Source organism: Nerophis lumbriciformis, linkage group LG02 (assembly GCF_033978685.3).
Source record: "Nerophis lumbriciformis linkage group LG02, RoL_Nlum_v2.1, whole genome shotgun sequence".
NCBI classification, from domain to species: Eukaryota; Metazoa; Chordata; class Actinopteri; order Syngnathiformes; family Syngnathidae; genus Nerophis; species Nerophis lumbriciformis.
Genome location: NC_084549.2, coordinates 39,280,052 through 39,300,705, shown reverse-complemented (window position 1 = coordinate 39,300,705; position 20,654 = coordinate 39,280,052). Strand labels below are relative to the sequence as shown.

General features: G+C 39.3%; 1 protein-coding gene across 3 annotated transcripts in view; it reads left to right on the top strand.

Moving 5' to 3' along the window:
* The window catches only part of adgra1b (adhesion G protein-coupled receptor A1b), a 522,173-nt gene that overhangs the window by 239,488 nt on the left and 262,031 nt on the right, over positions 1-20,654 (top strand). For all 3 annotated transcript variants that reach the window (XM_061962586.1, XM_061962578.1, XM_061962594.1), the window contains 3 exons: positions 832-981; positions 2,616-2,777; positions 7,987-8,208. In XM_061962586.1, the coding sequence (XP_061818570.1) occupies positions 832-981; positions 2,616-2,777; positions 7,987-8,208 (534 nt within the window). The remainder of the gene's footprint in view (positions 1-831; positions 982-2,615; positions 2,778-7,986; positions 8,209-20,654) is intronic.

The following is a 20,654-nucleotide window of genomic DNA, read 5'->3' as shown; positions in this document are numbered from 1 at the left end:
ATTATCCATCTCTGACAGTGAAGGTGTGTCACACTCCACTCAGCTGAGGGTTGGTTAGTAAGCGGTTTAAGGTTAAGAGAAAAACTTATCGGCGTGGCGAAGTTGGTAGAGTGGCCGTGCCAGCAATCGGAAGCAATCGGAGGGTTGCTGGTTACTGGGGTTCAATCCCCACCTTCTACTATCCTAGTCACGTCCGTTGTGTCCTTGGCCAAGACACTTCACCCTTGCTCCTGATGGCTGCTGGTTAGCGCCTTGCATGGCAGCTCCTGCCATCAGTGTGTGAATGTGTGTGTGAATGTGGAAATAGTGTCAAAGCGCTTTGAGTACCTTGAAGGTAGAAAAGCGCTATACAAATATAACCCATTTATTTATTATTATTTATCTTTTGTCAAGCAAATTTGTACTGCAGATATGAGCATCTACATCAACAATATGATTTGCCTGAATGGCTGGACAGGACCTGTTTTTATTTAAACAATCAAAAATAAGCGGTTCAAAGGAATTTAAACAATCCAACAAAACTGTGGTTATACGATTTGGTATTTATCCACCATTGCTTTTTACACAGAACCCAGCACATTGGCATAGTGATTTACTTCATCCGGCATCAGGAAAATTGAATGTATTTTGGTAGTAAAGCCCACATGTTGCAGGTCATATAAAATAATTGTTGAAGCCTGTTGCAGCATTACGACATCCCCCGCCATACAGACACCATTGCACCTATTTTATGACTATGATACTGCCAATGAAATAGCATTATTATAATTACAATTTGTTTTTTATCTCATTCTGATACCACAGTGCAACATCTGCTCCATTTTACCACAGATAACCATCAACAGCACAAATGCCCAACCTTTAGGACAGCAGTTGGTGGCCTTCACCAGCAGAGCAGCTCACTTCTCTGACGTCATGGATGTCATCTTTGTAACGCACCTTGTGGAGAGACTGACCAGGCTGGTGGAGAAGCGCAAGGACGTATGTGTGACCTTATAAGATGCTATACCTCATAGTTGACGTTCATGTCAACACAAGGGATCACATTTTCAAAAGGATGTACAGTGGTACAAGTTTAATTAGTTTTACTGTTAGATAACAAATATTCAATGAAGTTGAATGATATTGTATGAAAAACAATATAATATAATGTACAACAAAAAAAACTACAGTAGTTTTATGAAGTATTGTAATAATAATGTACTACATTTACCTTGGAGAGCGGACTTATACGGCAGCTTTTTCATATTGTCATGGAAAAATGTCCATTGTTCAGATTTTGTTTTAATATCCTTGGTTGGCGGCGACGCATTCTGCTTCAGTATGGAGCAGACAAGCAATGCTACTCTTAAACTGCTTTATCAAGTTGTCTCCACACACTGTTATGTTTTTAATGATGATTTTGTTTTTCATGCACTCTTTCTTCTCAGCCCTGTCCTTGAGACAAAGTTGGAAAACAAAGTTATCAGCTCTCGCTATCAGCGAATGTAACGAGTTAGACGCTGGATGATTTGCTTGGATTTTACGGGGTTCACTGTGACATTTGTTACCACAACCCCACGAAGAGGTTCTTAGCCCAAATTTTTGTTTGCAATCTAAATGACAACAGTTAGCCATGAGACAGGTTGTAACGCTAAAAACTCATAAGCTGAGATACTTGTATCCTGATGTACCACTGTACTTGAAGCCATATAAAATATACTTTTTTCGCTGGCAGTGATGTATCTCTCTGACTGCAGTTCCGAATGAAACTGTCTTTCTCATATGGTTTATAACCATCAAAAAGTACTTGCATTGTTAGATAATAGTCTTCTTGGAAAATGGGTATTTGTTCTAAGCTGTCTGGGAGCAGGGATTTGTCATTTTGTTAAGAAACAATCAGGTTTTCTAGCTCATACAGAGACAATAGTTTCTTTTTGAGGCATACATTGACCAAATAGAAAGAACATTCAGGGAAAGACAGCTGTGACTTGCTTAAAAAACTATTTTTAACAAAGCTGCTTCTAACTTAATCCATTACAGAAATCTTAACTTTTTTCCTCCTCCATTTTCTCTTGATCCATAGCACTATCAGACCTGAATGACAAATGCTGTATGAGGATGGAGATGTGCCTTGTTTTGCTTTAGGTGAACTTATCTCACTTCTCTGGCCAGAGCCAGCCAGAGGCCCTGAATCCTGCTGTCGGGTAGTGCTTAGCCTGGCTCTCACTTTTCCAATTACCTTTAACAGGTCACTGGGGAGACGCTATTATTAGGAGATATTTGAAGTTGTATATCTCCTAAGACAAAGCGGGCGGAGGCCACCCACATTCATCTAATAAGGAATAGTAAAATGAAGCAACAATGAAAAGTACAGTAAGTAAATAGCAAGCTTCCATCCCAGGGAAGCAATTACGCCCCTCTAAGGCTGCTAATCTAAATTAAATCTCTCTATAATGAATGAAGCCACCGTTGCCTCCCTCACAATTCTGACTCAAGATTATAAATATGTCTGTTGTCAACCTGATTGATGTGCATGATATGTCGGCCTGTTTAAATTCAAATGGGTGTGCACCTTTGATGTCATCCAGCACATGCATACGTTTGAAAGCATGTCTGCCTCTCTCTCTCTGCAGCTGGGGGACTATATTTCAGATATAGCCAGCAACATGATGCTGGTAGAGGAGCATATCCTGTGGATGGCCCAGAATGAAGCACGGGCGTGCACTCGCATCGTTCAGTGTGTTGAGCGCATTGGTGATCTGGCACTGAGTAGGGACAATCGGGCTATTTCCAAGGTACGGCATGACAAAACATACACACACAGTAGCTACATTAAGAAATATTTTTTTATGATATTGAAACATGATTTGGCTTGGGCAAAATGTCCTTTGATTTAATTCCTTCCTTTGTTTGTAAAAGAAGGAACAGAGTGAAACCTCAACGTACGATTTGAGATATTAGCTGCTTCTTGTTGTGGTTTAAGTTGCATGCATAATTTGAGACACAGCACCAACCCCCTGCCGTTTGAAGTAGTATCCGTCACAGAGTTGAGCAATGAAGATTTACAACAGTAATTAAATAATAAAGAAACAAACATACGTTTTGATTAGATCCTTGACGTGCGAGGTTTAGGGCCGCTCAGAGATAGACACAATTGTGCCCCCCAACCATCGAAACACGTAAAATTAGTGCGAAGCAAAAAACGCGGACGACCAGTTCAGAAAAAAAAATCCATTAAAGACATGTCCTACCTATTAGCAAGCAGCCTACCCAGCGAGTCAGCACTGCTGCAGCATCAGTCCGTATCACAAGAAGCCACTACTAGCGTCTGCGACATGCAGCAACGAATGACAAACAATTATCCATGAATATATTGAGAAGTTACAGATGCTGTATTTACCGTTTTTCAGTTTGTTTTGTCTAGTCCTGACTCAACAAACTGGGCGTTTAAGTAATATTTTTGGTACACAGACATATATTAGCACTTGCTGTCAACTCTGACCTTTCCGGGGCATCACTCAAATATGTTCCTGTACATCATAAACAACCAATGTGTAGTTCCTATTCTTACACAACGGATAAGCAGCCCGTAGGAGACGCCTACAAAATGTTGCCTCCTAAGGTAAATGCTAAACAATATTACATAATTTCATAAAACTTCTGTAGTTCTTTGTAGTGCTATTGTAATATGTTTCAAACATTTGTTATTAAACAGTTATTTTTTCTTTTTTGAAGGCATGTTACATGTTAAAATTTGAGTTTTGGGAGGGCCAAGCACGAATTAAATTGATTTACCGTATTTTTCGGACTATAAGTCGCAGTTTTTTTCATAGTTTGGCAAGGGGTGCGACTTATACTCAGGAGCGACTTATGTGTGAAATTATTAACACATTACCGTAAAATATCAAATACTATCATTTAGCTCATTCACGTAAGAGACTAGACAGATAAGATTTCATGGGATTTAGCGATTAGGAGTGACCGATTGTTTGGTAAACGTATAGCATGTTCTATATGTTATAGTTATTTGAATGACTCTTACCATAATATGTTACGTTAACATACCAGGCACCTTCTCAGTTGGTTATTTATGCGTCATATAACGTACACTTATTCAGCCTGTTGTTCACTATTCTTTATTTATTTTAAATTGCATTTCAAATGTCTATTCTTGGTGTTGGGTTTTATCAAATACATTTCCCCAAAAAATGCAATTTATACTCCAGTGCGACTTATATATGTTTTTTTCCTTCTTTATTATGTATTTTCGGCAGGTGCGACTTATACTCCGGTGCGATTTATACTCCGAAAAATACGGTAAATGCATTTCAATTACACGGCTGATTTGCGAAGCGACAATTTTGAGTTACTAGCTTGGTCGTGGTCTGTCAGATTTAACACAATAATAACACGTTAACTATAAATTTCAGCACACATTTTTTTATCGGACGATTAACGCAAACACTTCCTTTTTGACCCTTGGGCAGTGCCGTAGCGGGGGAATTTGGCTGCAGTTCACTTGCTATTGATAAGCCACAAGCAAGAAAAATGGACATACAAAGTCTACCTTATGGAAATATCAGGTTCAAAGCCATAGCAAGTTGTTCTACCGACCCTGAATGGACTATTTTTCGGCTTGAGAAGAGGCGACATCCAGAAAACGCCTGCTGCGCGTATCGAAATAGGTGGGTGGTGCTTCACTTTCGTGTTCAGATTACGGTTAAGGTGCAGTGATAACATAACATTTAGATTATTACGTGACTGATTTAGTAAGAAAGACGACATAAAAGCTCAACAGAAATGAAAAGGTAGGAAGTCGAAAGGATATTTTTTTATTGCAAAGAGTAATCAATCCGACATTAAAACATGTCAAAACACTTTCTCAAAACAATCACACACTTTTCCGGCTTTAAAATAAAAGCGGTACGCTATGCATCCGGTTTAACTACATTTAGGGTTTCTCCTTAATGTATGGCTTCATATTAGTGGCCACAACTAGGAAGATAAAGTAATATAAGGTATTGTAGCGTCCAGGAGAAAACAAACAAAGTCTGACTCTCTTTTTAGATTTTATTGCCGATTTTTTTTATAACAACGCGCCCGATTCCGACAAGTATTCCGTCCGTGCACACATGTCTGCCTCTGTGCTTCACTTCTGGACACACAACACTTGTTCATTCTCCGTCGACACGATGTGTTCACAGACCATGTGAAAAATGACCATCATAAAACACAAATATACACATTAACACAAGCAGGTAGTTACAGTACGAATGGCTATATATAGTTGATTATTTGTGCACTATTGACTAATGATGCACGAAAAATCTAGCCAGACAAGATGTACTTTAATCACAGGAAGAGTGCTCCCGAAACCGATGTTGTGATGACGTAAGCTATACACACGGGGATGTCTAGAGCGGATGCAGCGTTTTCTTTAGCGACGTTCTTTAATACATTTGAAATATGTCCGCAGACAGCGATTTTCACAATTGAGGATGACACTCGCGGCTTTTAATGAGAGAAAAGCTCCCAGCAACGCGAAGCAAGTGTGACGTCAGCTCGCTTTTTGTTGCAGACATGGCGCGACAGAATCTAAACAGAGTCTCTAAACAGTACAGTCGCCAATAACACCAGAAATAGATAGATGCTAGATTTGTTGCAAGTCCTTTTTTATTAAAGAAAGAGTGAGAGAAATCTCAATAAAAAATGTTTTTCAAAGTACGTTGTACAATAAGCAGCAACAGTTTAAAAAAAGAACAAAACAATATATAAGAAAAAATTTACATGTTGATACTATACCATATTTTCCGGACTATAAGGCGCGCTCAAAATCCGTGCTTAATGTACAGAATAATTTTGGTTGTGCTTTACCGACTTCGAAGCTATTTTAGTTGGCACATGGTGTAATGATAAGTGTGACCAGTAGATGGCAGTCATACATAAGAGATACGTGTAGACTGCAAGATGACGCCGGTAAACAACACCACAATTTTAAATGTTCCATTGAGAATATAGAACATTACACGCGGCGCTCAAAAATCTGTCAAAATGTTTTATCACGACTTTGGTAAGCTATGAAGCCGCAGCGCTTGATGGATTGTCAGAGCATTACGGCTACCGTAGTCTGACGTACTGTGCTTCAACATATTATGGTGTGTGTATAAGGACCGCAAAATAGCACCTATTAGGAGACATAGTGTAATATTATTCTGTGATATTTGCACCTAAAGAAATGCTAGTACATCAGTTGAGGAAAATGGGGGCGGGTGGGGTGGGGTTCTGACAGGCTGAAATATTGTGTAAATTATTTTATAACATGTTCTCGTCGAGTCCAAGATTACAGAATGATTAGCAGTTTCAATATTAGATGTTATTAATTAATAGAGAAGGTTAAAACATTGTCATGCAGCAATATGAAGACCATTAACTTGTACAACATGTCATGTACATGTTACTTGCTAATAAAGTAGGACTAGTAACCGTCAAGCTCCGTCTCTAACAGATAACTTTCCACTACTATTTGGTTTTGTTGGTATTGTTTTTATGTGTTTAAATGACACGTGTGGTTATTATGATTATCAAAGACATACAAAAACATCGCTATTTTGGTGAACTGTTTGACCATTTAATGTTAATACAAACTATGCAGTGAATTGTTTTTAATGGCTGGTTTACAATTGTCAATTACGTTGTCTAAATTGTTGTATTTGGGAGATTAATTCTTACATCACTAAATAAAGTATGAATAACAATGTTGTGGATGATTTGAATGAATATGATCAATGCTGTCTTAAAGTCATGCATGTTACTATTTAACAAATCATACACATGTTTTTTTAACGTTGTATTAATTACATTGTGTCAAAATACGTCTGTTAAGAGGTTTCTGTCCAACGGTTCTCTCCGCCCGCCGGGTGTCACGTCACATACTTTAAAAGTGTCTTCTTTGAGAACTTTCTGACACTTATTAAAACAAGTAGATTTCTTTTATTTTATCATATGCTTTAAAAATACCGACCTACAGTAAACAGTGTCAGTCCTTCCCATCCCTGGCTTGATAGTAGTATGCACGGCTCTGTGTGATTGGTGAAATGGTTTCAAACGTCACTAGTGCTTACATTTGATTGTTGAAACCAAGACGGTGCCCGCTAGAAGAAGGCTCGGTAAAGATCCAAATTAATATGTTTGTACAAGCAGCAATCAATAGAATATGAATAAATATGATATAAATACATATAACAGAGTTAACGTAGTATTTCTTCTTCACAAATATATTCATGTAAAAATAGGATGTATCTTGCATTGTAACTACTCTGACAAGTAAAATGTATCCAAAAAGTTACTTAAGTAAATATAACGAAATTCATTCAGCATGTTAATACCCACCTTTGGAATTATTCGAAGCAAGAGGAGTACCAATATAACCCCAGAATAGAATGGAGACAATGATAACACACACTACTGTATGTTCTCCCATATTACAAAAGGACATATAATTTTACGAAAAATCTACAAATAATCCTGTTTTGACTCTCACATTCGGTTGTTGACAAAAATGATTGCCAAATTACAATATTGGCCCGATTTTTGTACATATATTATCTTGGTTATTATGTAGCCAAATATTGTGCATATGGAATTAGTCTGTTTGCCCGCATATCATGACACAGATTTAAGTGTCCAAACAACAAATTTTGAATCCTATCCATCAATCAATCTATCTATTTATATAGATATCCCTTAATTACAATCACAAACCACAACAACATTCCCTGATCTGAACCCACATAAGGAACAACTTCAAAAACCCTTTTCTCTTTTTCATTAAGTACAGCTGCAAAATAAGCCACCATAGGGCAAAGAGAGTTGCAAATGCAGTCTTATAGTAAAAAAAAACTATTAAACATTTGTGTCACAAAAATCTACTTTGCCCTTAAACTCTCTCCCTACCTCTTATTGTTATGCTTTTTCAGCCATTCATATTTCTACCTCTCTTTTAAGGTGTCAGCAAACATCGCTCTGGAAGCCTTTCTGATCCGACCTTCCAACTTTCTCGGTCTGTCGTGCACAGCGCTCCAAGAGCCTCCATTGTCAGCCCTACTGGATAGCCATACCCTGAAGGAAAAGGATACGAGTAGAGGACATGACACCATGGGCGAATCGTTCCTCAACTTCAAATGTGACACTCTCAATCGTGGATCACCAGCCAGTCAGCTTACCAAGGTAATACTACCAAATATTTTGAAAACCAGCTTTTCCTCTATCTGCTCTGCTGCTTACACAATCTTGACAGAGGTTGGGAAAATCATTCTCTCTGAGGATATTTACTTCTAACTGTTTTATATAATATGCAGTAGTTTGACCTTTAAAACAGCAGTTTGAAATTATTATTATTGTCGATCATTGCCATTATGACCCATACTGACTGGCTCAAACACCTTTAGCCTAATCTACTAAGATCCCAAAAAATATGTGCTACACAACGTGTGCAAACTATAAAATTGCATGTTGCGTGTGATCTACTAAGACTGTGTACAATTGATAAAAAGTACAAAAGTGACGCAGACTAGCCCTTTTAATGAGGAGTTTGCGTGCACTACCAGCATTGTGTGGCCATGGGATTACTCATTTTGTTGTCACGCTCACCAACCTGTAAAGTTTTGCAGTGTTGAACAAGCAGCACACATATGCAATATGTAACACATGTTCTACAATATAGACAACATTTTTTTTTTTTTAGCACAGTTAACGCACAATCTGCAAGGAGGCGGTGCACAATCACAACACTGCAACGCATGTGTGCGTCTAGAATGATCCAAATGCAACAAAATGCATATTACAAGATTGTTTTATATAGTAGATATATTATAATATATTTTCTAAATAAGAAAAACAAAAAAAACAAAAAATTGCCAACAGACACCGAAACGCATGAATTGAATTTGTTTTAATCAGCGCCTTCAGCCAACCAACAGCTATAAAATAATGAAATCACATTGCTGAATAGAGGATATGTCTAACATGTATATGTTGTAAATATTTTTAGAATACATTAGACAGAGCTGCAGGACAATCTTTTTCACAGCCATTTCTGTGCAAATACCAGTTTGCACGTCCTTTCTAGATGTACTTAAATATAGATGTAAAAAAGCTGCCGCAGTTTCAATTTTGATAAATCAAAATGCGTGTGCTAAATCATTGAATTATAATTTTTCTCCTCCCAGTATTATGGGTGTTCTGATAATCAGAACACAAGCTTATTTCCGTGTCCTTCTCGCCAGTTTTGGGTCCCAAATGGCAGTCAAAGTGTACCGACTTGTCAGAATACCTACTCAGACGTCTCATGTCCAGGTGAAATGCATGATTTATGACCTACAATAAACTTCCAGGGAGCAAGGAAGCTCAAAAGCAGCAGACCGCTCGATGATGTAGACGTAGGGACACACGGAAGTGAGAGCACGGCACCGCTATAAATAGTTTGTCTGTGTTAGCGCTTATAATAACAATATCAATAATACTTGGTTAATATTCAAGTCATGAAATGTAAATGGAGTATTTTTGACGGTTTTTAAATGGATATTTATTGGATTTTATGGGCGAAATGGAGGAGCTCCCATTGGCTCTGCTGTAAACTGGAAGTTAGAATGCATTAAAAAAAATAAAAATCCATCCGTCGTCATGTCTTTCATAATGATTGTGAACGATAGGCCAAATTCCCCAAAAAGTGCAGTTCCCCTTTAACACATACAAGAATGGTAAATGTGCTCACGCTAAAAAAATAGTTGTTAAATTCACATACATACCTCTGCTTTGAGCCCGTATTTCCTCATTCCTTCGCTTTCTATAGGCCTCACCAGATTTTTATTGTGAAATATAATCAATCTTTTAAATTACCGTCTACCCCTCTTTGACCGTGATGTCGTCCTCCACTGAAACCCAGCAGTAGCAGCAGGTGAGTCAGGTTCATGGCGTAGGTCAGCAGCAGGTCATAGCACATATATTAAATACTGGGGTTGTAGTGTTATTTCTTTTAAACAAAACCTTCCATTTATGCACAATGTACAGAGTGCGCATTACAATAACATTTTTATTTACGAATGTATTACTATTATTATTATTAATTTTAATTGTACATTCTGCACATTGGCGCACCCTCCTACAGATGGTGCCTGGTTTGCCTCTCGGGAAAGCCAGTTATGGCTGTACATATACTTGCAAATGACAACAGGTAATATAATAAGCTGGTGATATCAAGGGAACCCTCCAACTCCCATGGTATTGCGATTTTAAAACTTGAACATTTTAACATTTTCCCTTAGCAGCAGGTTCACCTGGTATTTAATTGATTTGTTTACGTGAGTTGATGTGTTCTGCCAAGAGGGAGCAAGTGGAAATGTGTTGGTGCTACTGTGTTTATTCCACTTGTGTAATCGTCTTTGGTAAGAATGTCAATCAATCAATCAATCAATCTTTATTTATATAGCCCTAAATCACAAGTGTCTCAAAGGGCTGCACAAGCCACAACGACATCCTCTGTATAGCCCACATAAGGGCAAGGAAAAACTCACCCCAGTGGGACGTCGATGTGAATGACTATGAGAAACCTTGGAGAGGACCGCATATGTGGGTAACCGCCCCCCTCTAGGGGAGACCGAAAGCAATGGATGTCGAGTGGGTCTGACATAATATTGTGAGAGTCCAGTCCATAGTGGATCCAACATAATAGTAAGAGTCCAGTCCATAGTGGGGCCAGCAGGACACCATCCCGAGCGGAGACGGGTCAGCAGCGCAGAGATGTTCCCAGCCGATGCACAGGCGAGCGGTCCACCCCGGGTCCCGACTCGGGACAGCCAGCACTTCATCCATGGCCACCGGACCTGTGCCCCCCCCCCACCCCCCCTCAAGGAAAAGGGGAGCAGAGAAGAAAAGAAAAGAAACGGCAGATCAACTGGTCTAACAGAGGGCTATTTAAAGGCTAGAGTATACAAATGAGTTTTAAGATGGGACTTAAATGCTTCTACTGAGGTAGCATCTCTAATTGTTACCGGGAGGGCATTCCATAGTACTGGAGACCGAATAGAAAACGCTCTATAGCCCGCAGACTTTTTTTGGGCTCTGGGAATCACTAATAAGCCGAAGTTCTTTGAACGCAAATTTCTTGCCGGGACATATGGTACAATGCAATCGACAAGATAGGACGGAGCTAGACCGTGTAGTATTTTATACGTAAGTAGTAAAACCTTAAAGTCACATCTTAAGTGCACAGGAAGCCAGTGCAGGTGAGCCAGTATAGGCGTAATATGATCAAACTTTCTTGTTCTTGTCAAAAGTCTAGCAGCCGCATTTTGTACCAACTGTAATCTTTTAATGCTAGACATAGGGAGACCCGAAAATAATACGTTACAGTAGTCGAGACGAGACGTAACGAACGCATGAATAATGATCTCAGCGTCGCTAATGGATAAAATAGAACGAATTTTAGCGATATTGCGGAGATGAAAGAAGGCCGTTTTAGTAACACTCTTAATGTGTGACTCAAAGGAGAGAGTTGGGTCGAAAATAATACCCAGATTCTTTACTGATTCGCCTTGTGTAATTGTTTGGTTGTCAAATGTTAAGGTGGTATTATTAAATAAATGTCGGTGTTTAGCAGGACCGATAATCAGCATTTCCGTTTTCTTGGCGTTGAGTTGCAAGAAGTTAGCAGACATCCATTGTTTAATTTCATTAAGACACGCCTCCAGCTGACTACAATCCGGCCTGTTGGTCAGCTTTAGGGGCATGTAGAGTTGGGTGTCATCAGCATAACAATGAAAGCTAACACCGTATTTGCGTATGATGTCACCTAGCGGCAGCATGTAAATACTAAAGAGTGCAGGGCCAAGAACCGAACCCTGAGGAACTCCGCACGTTACCTTAACATAGTCCGAGGTCACATTATTATGGGAGACGCATTGCATCCTGTCAGTAAGATAAGAGTTAAACCACGACAAAGCTAAGTCTGACATACCAATACGTGTTTTGATACGCTCTAATAAAATATTATGATCGACAGTATCGAAAGCAGCGCTAAGATCAAGAAGCAGCAACATAAATGACGCATCAGAATCCATCGTTAGCAGTAGATAATTAGTCATTTTTGCGAGGGCTGTCTCCGTAGAGTGATTTGCCCTGAAACCGGATTGAAAAGGTTCACAGAGATTGTTAGACACTAAGTGTTCATTTAGCTGCTGTGCGACAATTTTTTCGAGGATTTTCGAAATAAAGGGAAGGTGGGACACCGGTCGGTAGTTTACCATGAGGTCAGGATCAAGGTTAGGTCTTTTGAGCAGAGGATGAATAACCGCTTTCTTGAATGCTAGGGGAACAGTGCCAGAGGAAAGTGATAAGTTTATAATATTTAGCACTGATGGACCTAATAATACAAAAAGCTCCTTGATAAGTTTCCCAGGAAGTGGGTCAAGTAAACATGTTGTTTGTTTTATCCCACTTACACGCTGTAATAGTTCCTCTAATGTTATTTCATCAAAAAGAGATAGACTATTTTGTATTGCAGTATCCGTCGTAGATACAGTTGTATCTGTGTTCATAGAACCCAGTTGTAGCTGGGATGCGTTGTCTTTAATCTCCTTTCTAATGAGTTCAATTTTCTTATTAAAGAAATTCATAAAGTCATCTGCCGAGTGGGTGGAGCTATTGGGAGGAGTCCCTTGTTGGGTTAGCGATGCTACTGTACTAAACAAAAATTTAGGGTCGTTTTTGTTGAGGCGGATGAGATTTGAGTAATATTCAGCTTTAGCTAAGGTAAGCATGCGTTTATACGATATTAAACTATCACTCCATGCTTGATGGAAAACCTGTCATGTCATGTCTCTGTGCCAGTGGTTCTTAACCTTGTTGGAGGTACCGAACCCCACCAGTTTCATATGCGCATTCACCGCAACCTCCTTTTTTTTCCAATTCAAGACAAAGTTATTATATGTTTTTGGTAACACTTTGGTATGGGGAACATATTGTAAGTAACAAAGACTTAATTTACAGTTATTTGGTTAAGGTTTGGGTTAGGGTTAGAGGGTTAGGGCCAAGGTTAGAGGGTTAGAGTTATAATAAGGCCATGCCGAATAAGGCATTGATAAGTACTTAATAATGACTAGTTAAGAGCCAATATGTTACTAATTTGCATGTTAATAGGCAACTAATTAATGGTGAATATGTTCCCCATACTAAAGTGTTACCATGTTTTTTTTACTGGTGCACAAAATGAACCGTGCATGAACATCACCTTGTTCAAAGAACAAAACCAACACAGTGCATAAACTCACAACAAATTACACACCTGCAAATCAGTCTGACTTCTGCTGTTGCCGTATCCGTAATACGCCGATAGGGAGAATTTTTTATTTACATGATGAGTCGGGTGTGTTTTGACCTCCACCGAACCCCTGAGCCCGACTCACCGAACCCCTAGGGTTCCATCGAACCCAGGTTAAGAACTACTGCTCTGTGCTTTGGCAGCAGCTAAAGTATTTTTCCACATTTTACCTCAGGGCTGTGTATTGTGTCCATGCAATAGTGAGTGCATGTTTCTGCAGGCTTAGAAGTCACACTTGGTTAAGGAGATGCAGCCCTTCAGAATTATTCCCACATTGCCTCTTTAGAGTTCTCAGATGGACATCAAAATAAGAGGCATGTGGAGCCTTACGCTGGTAGACAGGGAAATATATGATTTCATGATTTCCATGATACTTTGTGGACAGGTGGTACACGTGCATTGCAACTAGGGCTGTCACAAAAATATATATATTGCAATAATCATGTATTAACACAAATGCTTGTTTACCTTAACCGGGGATGGTTACCTGAAAGGTGGCACAGGTTTTTGTATGGTCAATGATCAGGTCAATGCACACGTCAGTGCAAAGACGAGTGAGAAGACGCTCATTGGTGTTCTCGCTGTCAAATACCGCTGCAAAATAATAGTTACCATATTTTTAGCAAAATAAATGATGTGCATTGTACTAAAACATTTAAACAATGTTTGTGTATGAAACTCTGACAATAGAGTTGCATTTTGCCAACATATATTGTTTTTTTAAGTTAATTTAAATGATGTAAGGAAGTCATTTCCATCCATCCATATTCTACCGCTTGTCCCTCTTGCACCTCACCGCAGGGCCAACACAGACAACATTGACACACAAGGGCCAATTTAGTGTTGCCAATCAGCCTATCCCAAGGCGCATGTCTTTGGAAGTGTAAGGACGCCCGATTTCAGTTGTGCTGAGCCTAACCTTTTGTATGCGTACAGTATAGCCCTTGCCTGAAGCTCATTAGCTGTTTCCCGATTGCCTAAGATGAATTTATTGGAATTTTCACTTGAATTACCAAGCCTTCACCTCAGTTCACAATGCTTCAGGCAAGATCAAGCCATCTCGCTTCTTTCACCTCCTTTAGATTTCATGTTTGCATGCACTGATACCCATGCAATCGCATTTTCTCAAAATTGCATAGCAAGTTATTCCTGAGGTTGAACAAAGGCAGCTGTCTTTACAGTCCTTGTATCAAGAAAACAAAACGGCCATATGGGTTTCCCTTAGGTTCTTTGGTCCAAATGTTGCATAGATTATGTTTTACAGACCATCTTCAAGCCACTTTCTGACCGTCTTATTTGTGTGCCTCCACTTTGACTGCGTATGCTCACTGCCAACCACGTTGTAAATTGTTAGCGCGCTCATATGGAGTCTACTGACAGATATAAAATGAAATTAAATGGCAACAGTGGAGGAAGTATGTGCATATACGAGTCAGTCTGCCCCACAAAAAGAGGGTAAAGAAATAGAGTGTGCTTATTGACTCCAGTGTCGGACTACCGTGGTGGACTCAGGCAAAGCTCTTCGGGTAAATCTCTACCACAAATGGAGATATCCGCTGACATCACACTTGGGGAAAAAAAACGTTGCAAATTCCAAATGGATCGTTTGGAGGAAGCTTGAAGGAAGGCAAGATTGTTTTATACATTTCTCCGCCATGCCTTCATGGCTTGATTTCACATTTTCGGGACTTTTGCAGGTCCCAAATACACAAACACAGGGACAAACAGTAAAAAAGTTGGTTTTGCATAAAGGGTCTCTTTTAAAACTATGAGGCTGTGGTGCACAGTTATGTTATTACTAGTACAAAAATGTTTTTTAGAATTAAATTCAATAATGTGATGGAGACCATTGAGTAATGTCACTGGTAGGGTAGTGCTACACACAGCTGACTTGTGTGCAGCCAGCGCCGAATCAATTCCTCCTGTGAATGGTTTAGAGGGTCTTTTTGTGCCGTGGTGTCGTCTGCCTGTCTTCCCACAAATTGGATTATTATCCAGCTTGATTTTATAGGCAGTACAACACAGATAAATGAACGTCATCGAGACAATTTTACAAAAGGATTTACAATATTTACAGTTTCTCTTTGAAATGAAGCAACAGGCTTTTGGGGTTGTCATGGCACCTGGCTATATTTCTTTATATTATACTTACCGTATTTTCCGCACTATAAGGCGCACCGGATTATTAGCCGCACCTTCAATGAATGGCATATTTCATAACTTTGTCCACCAATAAGCCGCCCCGGACTATAAGCCGCGCCTACGCTGCGCTAAAGGGAATGTCAAAAAAACAGTCAGATAGGTCAGTCAAACTTTAATAATATATTAAAAACCAGCGTTCTAACAACTCTGTTCACTCCCAAAATGTACGCAAATGTGCAATCACAAACATAGTAAAATTCAAAATAGTGCAGAGCAATAGCAACATAATGTTGCTCGAACGTTAATGTCACAACACACAAAATAAACATAGCGCTCACTTTCTGAAGTTATTCTTCATTCGTAAATCCTTCGTCTTCGGTGTCCGAAGTGAAAAGTTGGGCAAATTTACGATCCACTGGCAGATGTTGGCGTCGTCTGGCGCTGCCTCCTCGTCTTAGTGAAGGTGTGTTCGCCTTCTGTCATCCATTGTTCCCACGCAGTTAGCAGTCTAGCTTCGAATGCCCTGTTGACACCAATATCTAGCGGCTGGAGGTCTTTTGTCAATCCACCCGGAATGACGGCGAGTATTGAATTAAGCGCGTAAGCGTGTCTCTCAATGTGCTGTTATGAGCTAGCAAATATAACAACTACACTACCCAGCATGCAACGATAGTTACGAGCATGCGCGGTAGCCCTGAGAAGCGTTGTTGTATGCTGGGAGTTAGAATGTGGTTATGAGCACGCTGTAAGTAAACGTTGAGAACTCAGTTAACACGCCTCGTCTGCATTATTTATAATTAGACAGACAACACACTTAATAGGAGCCATTTTGGGGTCTTTACATAAACACACAAATGGAAATGAAACGTCACATATCCCAGCATGCACCGCGCGCTTCTTCGTCCTCCACTGTTCCCACGCAGTTAGCAGTCTAGCTTCGAATGCCCTGTTGACACCAATATCTAGCGGCTGGAGGTCTTTTGTCAATCCACCCGGAATGACGGCGAGTATTGAATTAAGCGCGTAAGCGTGTCTCTCAATGTGCTGTTATGAGCTAGCAAATATAACAACTACACTACCCAGCATGCAACGATAGTTACGAGCATGCGCGGTAGCCCTGAGAAGCGTTGTTGTATGCTGGGAGTTAGAATGTGGTTATGAGCACGCTGTGAGTAAACGTTGAGAACTCAGTTAACACGCCTCGTCTGCATTATTTATAATTAGACAGACAACACACTTAATAGGAGCCATTTTGGGGTCTTTACATAAACACACAAATGGAAATGAAACGTCACATATCCCAGCATGCACCGCGCGCTTCTTCTACGGGGAAAAAAGATGGCGGCTGTTTACCGTAGTTGCGAGACCTAAACTTTATGAAAATGAATCTTAATATTTATCCATATATAAAGCGCACCGGGTTATAAGGCGCACTGTCAGCTTTTGAGAAAATTTGTGGTTTTTAGGTGCGCCTTATAGTGCGGAAAATACGGTATCTTTATGAATCACAATAGAGTTGTTCCTCTGACTGAATGTTGCATCTTTCTAAAACAAGAGGAAAAATAGAACCTCAATTGTTAATTGTTATTGTCCTTGAACATGTAAGTATATGAAACACACATACTACAGTATCTAATTCTAAAAATAGCTCCCTTGTACGTCTGGCACAGACAGCAATTGTCCTTTGAGACGCTGCATTACATCTGGTGTAGGTGTTTTAAAGTGGTGGCTTGAAGAACGAGAGAATGAAGTGTATTTAAGGTAAGAAAAATCACTTCAACACAGAAACCTTAGTATATCTTGAGATGTGATTCAGGATCAGTGCAAATCATCTGAGCCTTTTGAATTCTGCCAGATGTCTGCGGTTAAGTAGAAGAAACGTGTGACATTATCTTTCCTCAATATCTATTCAAATCTTATTTAACAACAGTAATGCAGTTATTGATTGGCTGGTGAAAGCATGCACAACACATGGGTGATGTGGCGGAAAAAATAAATAAATATAAAATTAAACTAATGTGTTATCTTCTGGTTTCAACGATAACATGCACAGCAATACAGTTCTAAAATTGCACGATATAGATGAACAGAGGCGTTATAATGTGCAACCAAGTCAGCTGTGGCTGCTTTTGGTGGCTCTGAATGGCCAAAATGTGCATGTGTTTTATGTGGACAAAGACATAGAAAATTATTTTTTTTGTTTGTTTTTGTACACCAGAGTGGGGTATATATGCATTATTTTAGATATATGTGTATGTGTGGACACCAACCCAGTCAAAGAGACATTGTTTTGTAAATGTTGTTAATTGGAAGCTCCACATTCCTCGCTTTTTGTGACAAGGAATCTAAAGATTTTTGGAAATCCCAAGGTCAGTTGGATACTAACGTTACCTGCGTTAGGGACTCGGACGGGGATTTTGTTAGTGTCTTCTGTCAGTTAAATAAAATGGCTCCAAACGTTTTCCAAGTCTGTTCAATGGATGTCTCAGATTCTGGAAAATTATGTTGCTGCTGTACGAATATGAGCAATTTTTGTTAGTAATAGTATCTGCTTTTTCCCAATTGAAGTGTTTTCAGAGATGAAGCTGGGCTCATTAAGTAAAAAATAATTTGTGTTGCACATTATTTCCCCTATATTTCCCAGTTTTTGCATGGCTTTTAACGAGCTGACATTTCGTGAACAACAGCATCCATATTGGCATCAGGAGCATAGTCTGTCACTAGTTTTACGACACATTTGTGATAATGATGTGATCTTATATTGATAATAAAGATACCAATTTTATTCACAGTCGCGTCAAAGATGTACAATGGTACCTCAACTTAATAGTGCCCCAACCTGATTGTTTTGAGATAAGCGCTGCCTCAACTAATTGGCATGCTTTCAATTAATCAATCAACGTTTATTTATATAGCCCTTAATCACAAGTGTCTCAAAGGGCTGCACAAGCCACAACGACATCTTCGGCTCAGATCCCACATCAGGGCAAAAAAAACTCAACCCAATGGGAACAATGAGAAACCTTGGAGGGGACCTCAGATGTGGTATACGTAAGTAGTAAAACCTTAAAGTCGCATCTTAAGTGCACAGGAAGCCAGTGCAGGTGAGCCAGTATAGGCGTAATATGATCAAACTTTCTTGCTCTTGTCAAAAGTCTCGCAGCTGTATTCTGTACCAACTGTAATCTTTTAATGCTAGACATAAGGAGCCCGGAAATAATACATTACAGTAATCAAGAAGAGACGTCCAATTGTATAAGGTAATAATCGGACGTTACTTTAGTGTACGGGAGTATCATAACTTTGGAGGGGTAGCACCCCCCGGACAAGGACTAAATATATCGTATTACTGTTGCGTTGTGTAAAACCATAGCTATTTAGTCTGGAGCGCCACACACCGAGGTTCTGATGGGGTATTGATATGGATATTAAAATTATTATCTGCGTACGTCACTAGATCAGCGACAAACTCTGAAATATCACAGATAAAGTCCAAATAGGGCCCATGGCGGCGACAGATAACAGCCAGGTAGAGAGGTAGCTGTGTGACAGACCTCATAGTAAGCACCTCAAATGATTGGTATTTATTACTTAGGTTAGGGGTAAGGTTAAGGTTTTCATTGTATATTAGTGCGATCCTCCCCCCCACCGCTTTTAAGGGGATGGGTAATATGTGCATTTGTATAGTTAGGAGGATATGCCTCGTTCAACGCAAAAAATGTGTCTGGTTTGAGCCAGGTTTTGCTGAGACCAATGACGTTAAGATTGTTGTCGCTAATGACCTCATTAACTAATAACGTTTTGGGAGACAATGATCTGATGTTTAAAAAGCCCATATTATAGGTAGTGGGCTGTTTTGAGGAATTTTTGTTAATGGTATCCGTAGTAGTGATATTAATTACGTTACGTTTACTTTGTGTAGTGCGCCTTAAATAATTTCGATCACATCTAGGAATTGATATGATGTGGATCTTCAGATTGGTGCTGTGATAGATTGAATGTGCCATAATTTGCATGTTCACTTCTGGCACAGTCATGACAGAGAAAAACATTATGTGTGTTGTGTATTATTCTACGAGAAATGCTATGTGTGCAGGAATGTTCCAGCCTGGCGCTGGTTAGTTCTAGCTTAACTGACTCCTCACCTGGACTAACAGACACTGTAATTGCCTGTGTCCGAGCTTGCTCTAGTGTAGTTAGTCAAGTGTGATTCAGCCAGTAATCTATGTTCCTAGGTAGCGTGATGGCGCCTTCCCTGTTAGGGTGAAGGCTGTCCCTTCTCAGCAAGCCCGGTTTGCCCCAGAAAGAGGGCCACTTATCAATAAATGTTGCTTTAAGTTGCAAGTCGAATTAAATGGATTTCAATTCATCTTAATTGCAGATGTTGAGTTGAGATACAAGTGTTGTGAGTTAAGAGCTCAGTCACAGAACCAATTAAGCTTGTAAGTTTAGGTACTACTGTATGTATTGCACAACTATTCTGTGTAGAGGTGTCCCAATACAACTTTTCACTTTTGATACTATAACAGTATTGGAGACTAGACAATTGGCCAGTGCCCATATTTATCGGACACATTATCAGCACGAGTAATAGCACATACTTTTGTTATTTTGTAGGGTGAAATTAAAAAAAAAGCTTGATCAATGGTAGGTATGAAAATCACTAACCTATTTATTACCTGAAATAAACATCTAATTAAGATGAAGTGGAGTGATCATTTGTTCTTGGCAAAATACAATGCTCACAATAATCTATTAAGGTTAAGTGCTTGACTCTCCTGACGTAGTAAGTTTAATGATGCGGACACGTTTGTTACCGGATACTTCTGATACTTTCTAATAAGCTTCTGCCTTGGATACTTTGTAATTTTAAGTAATATGCAACTAAATTATTTTATACTTGTGTATATTGACAAATGTGTTTTAGACTTCAATTAAGGACACTACCATGTGTAAAGGACTTTACTAAAATACAGTAATATAAAGTATCTGATGCTTGTTTTGCTTCTTTTTTTTTCCTGATCCAATACCAATATCGGATCGGAAAAACCCTATCTGTGTATGATAGTCATCATTTTTTTGTGGTGTACAACTGTCCTACAGTACATCATTATGATGATATACTTGTGTGTGCAAGGGCAAACAACCAAAATAA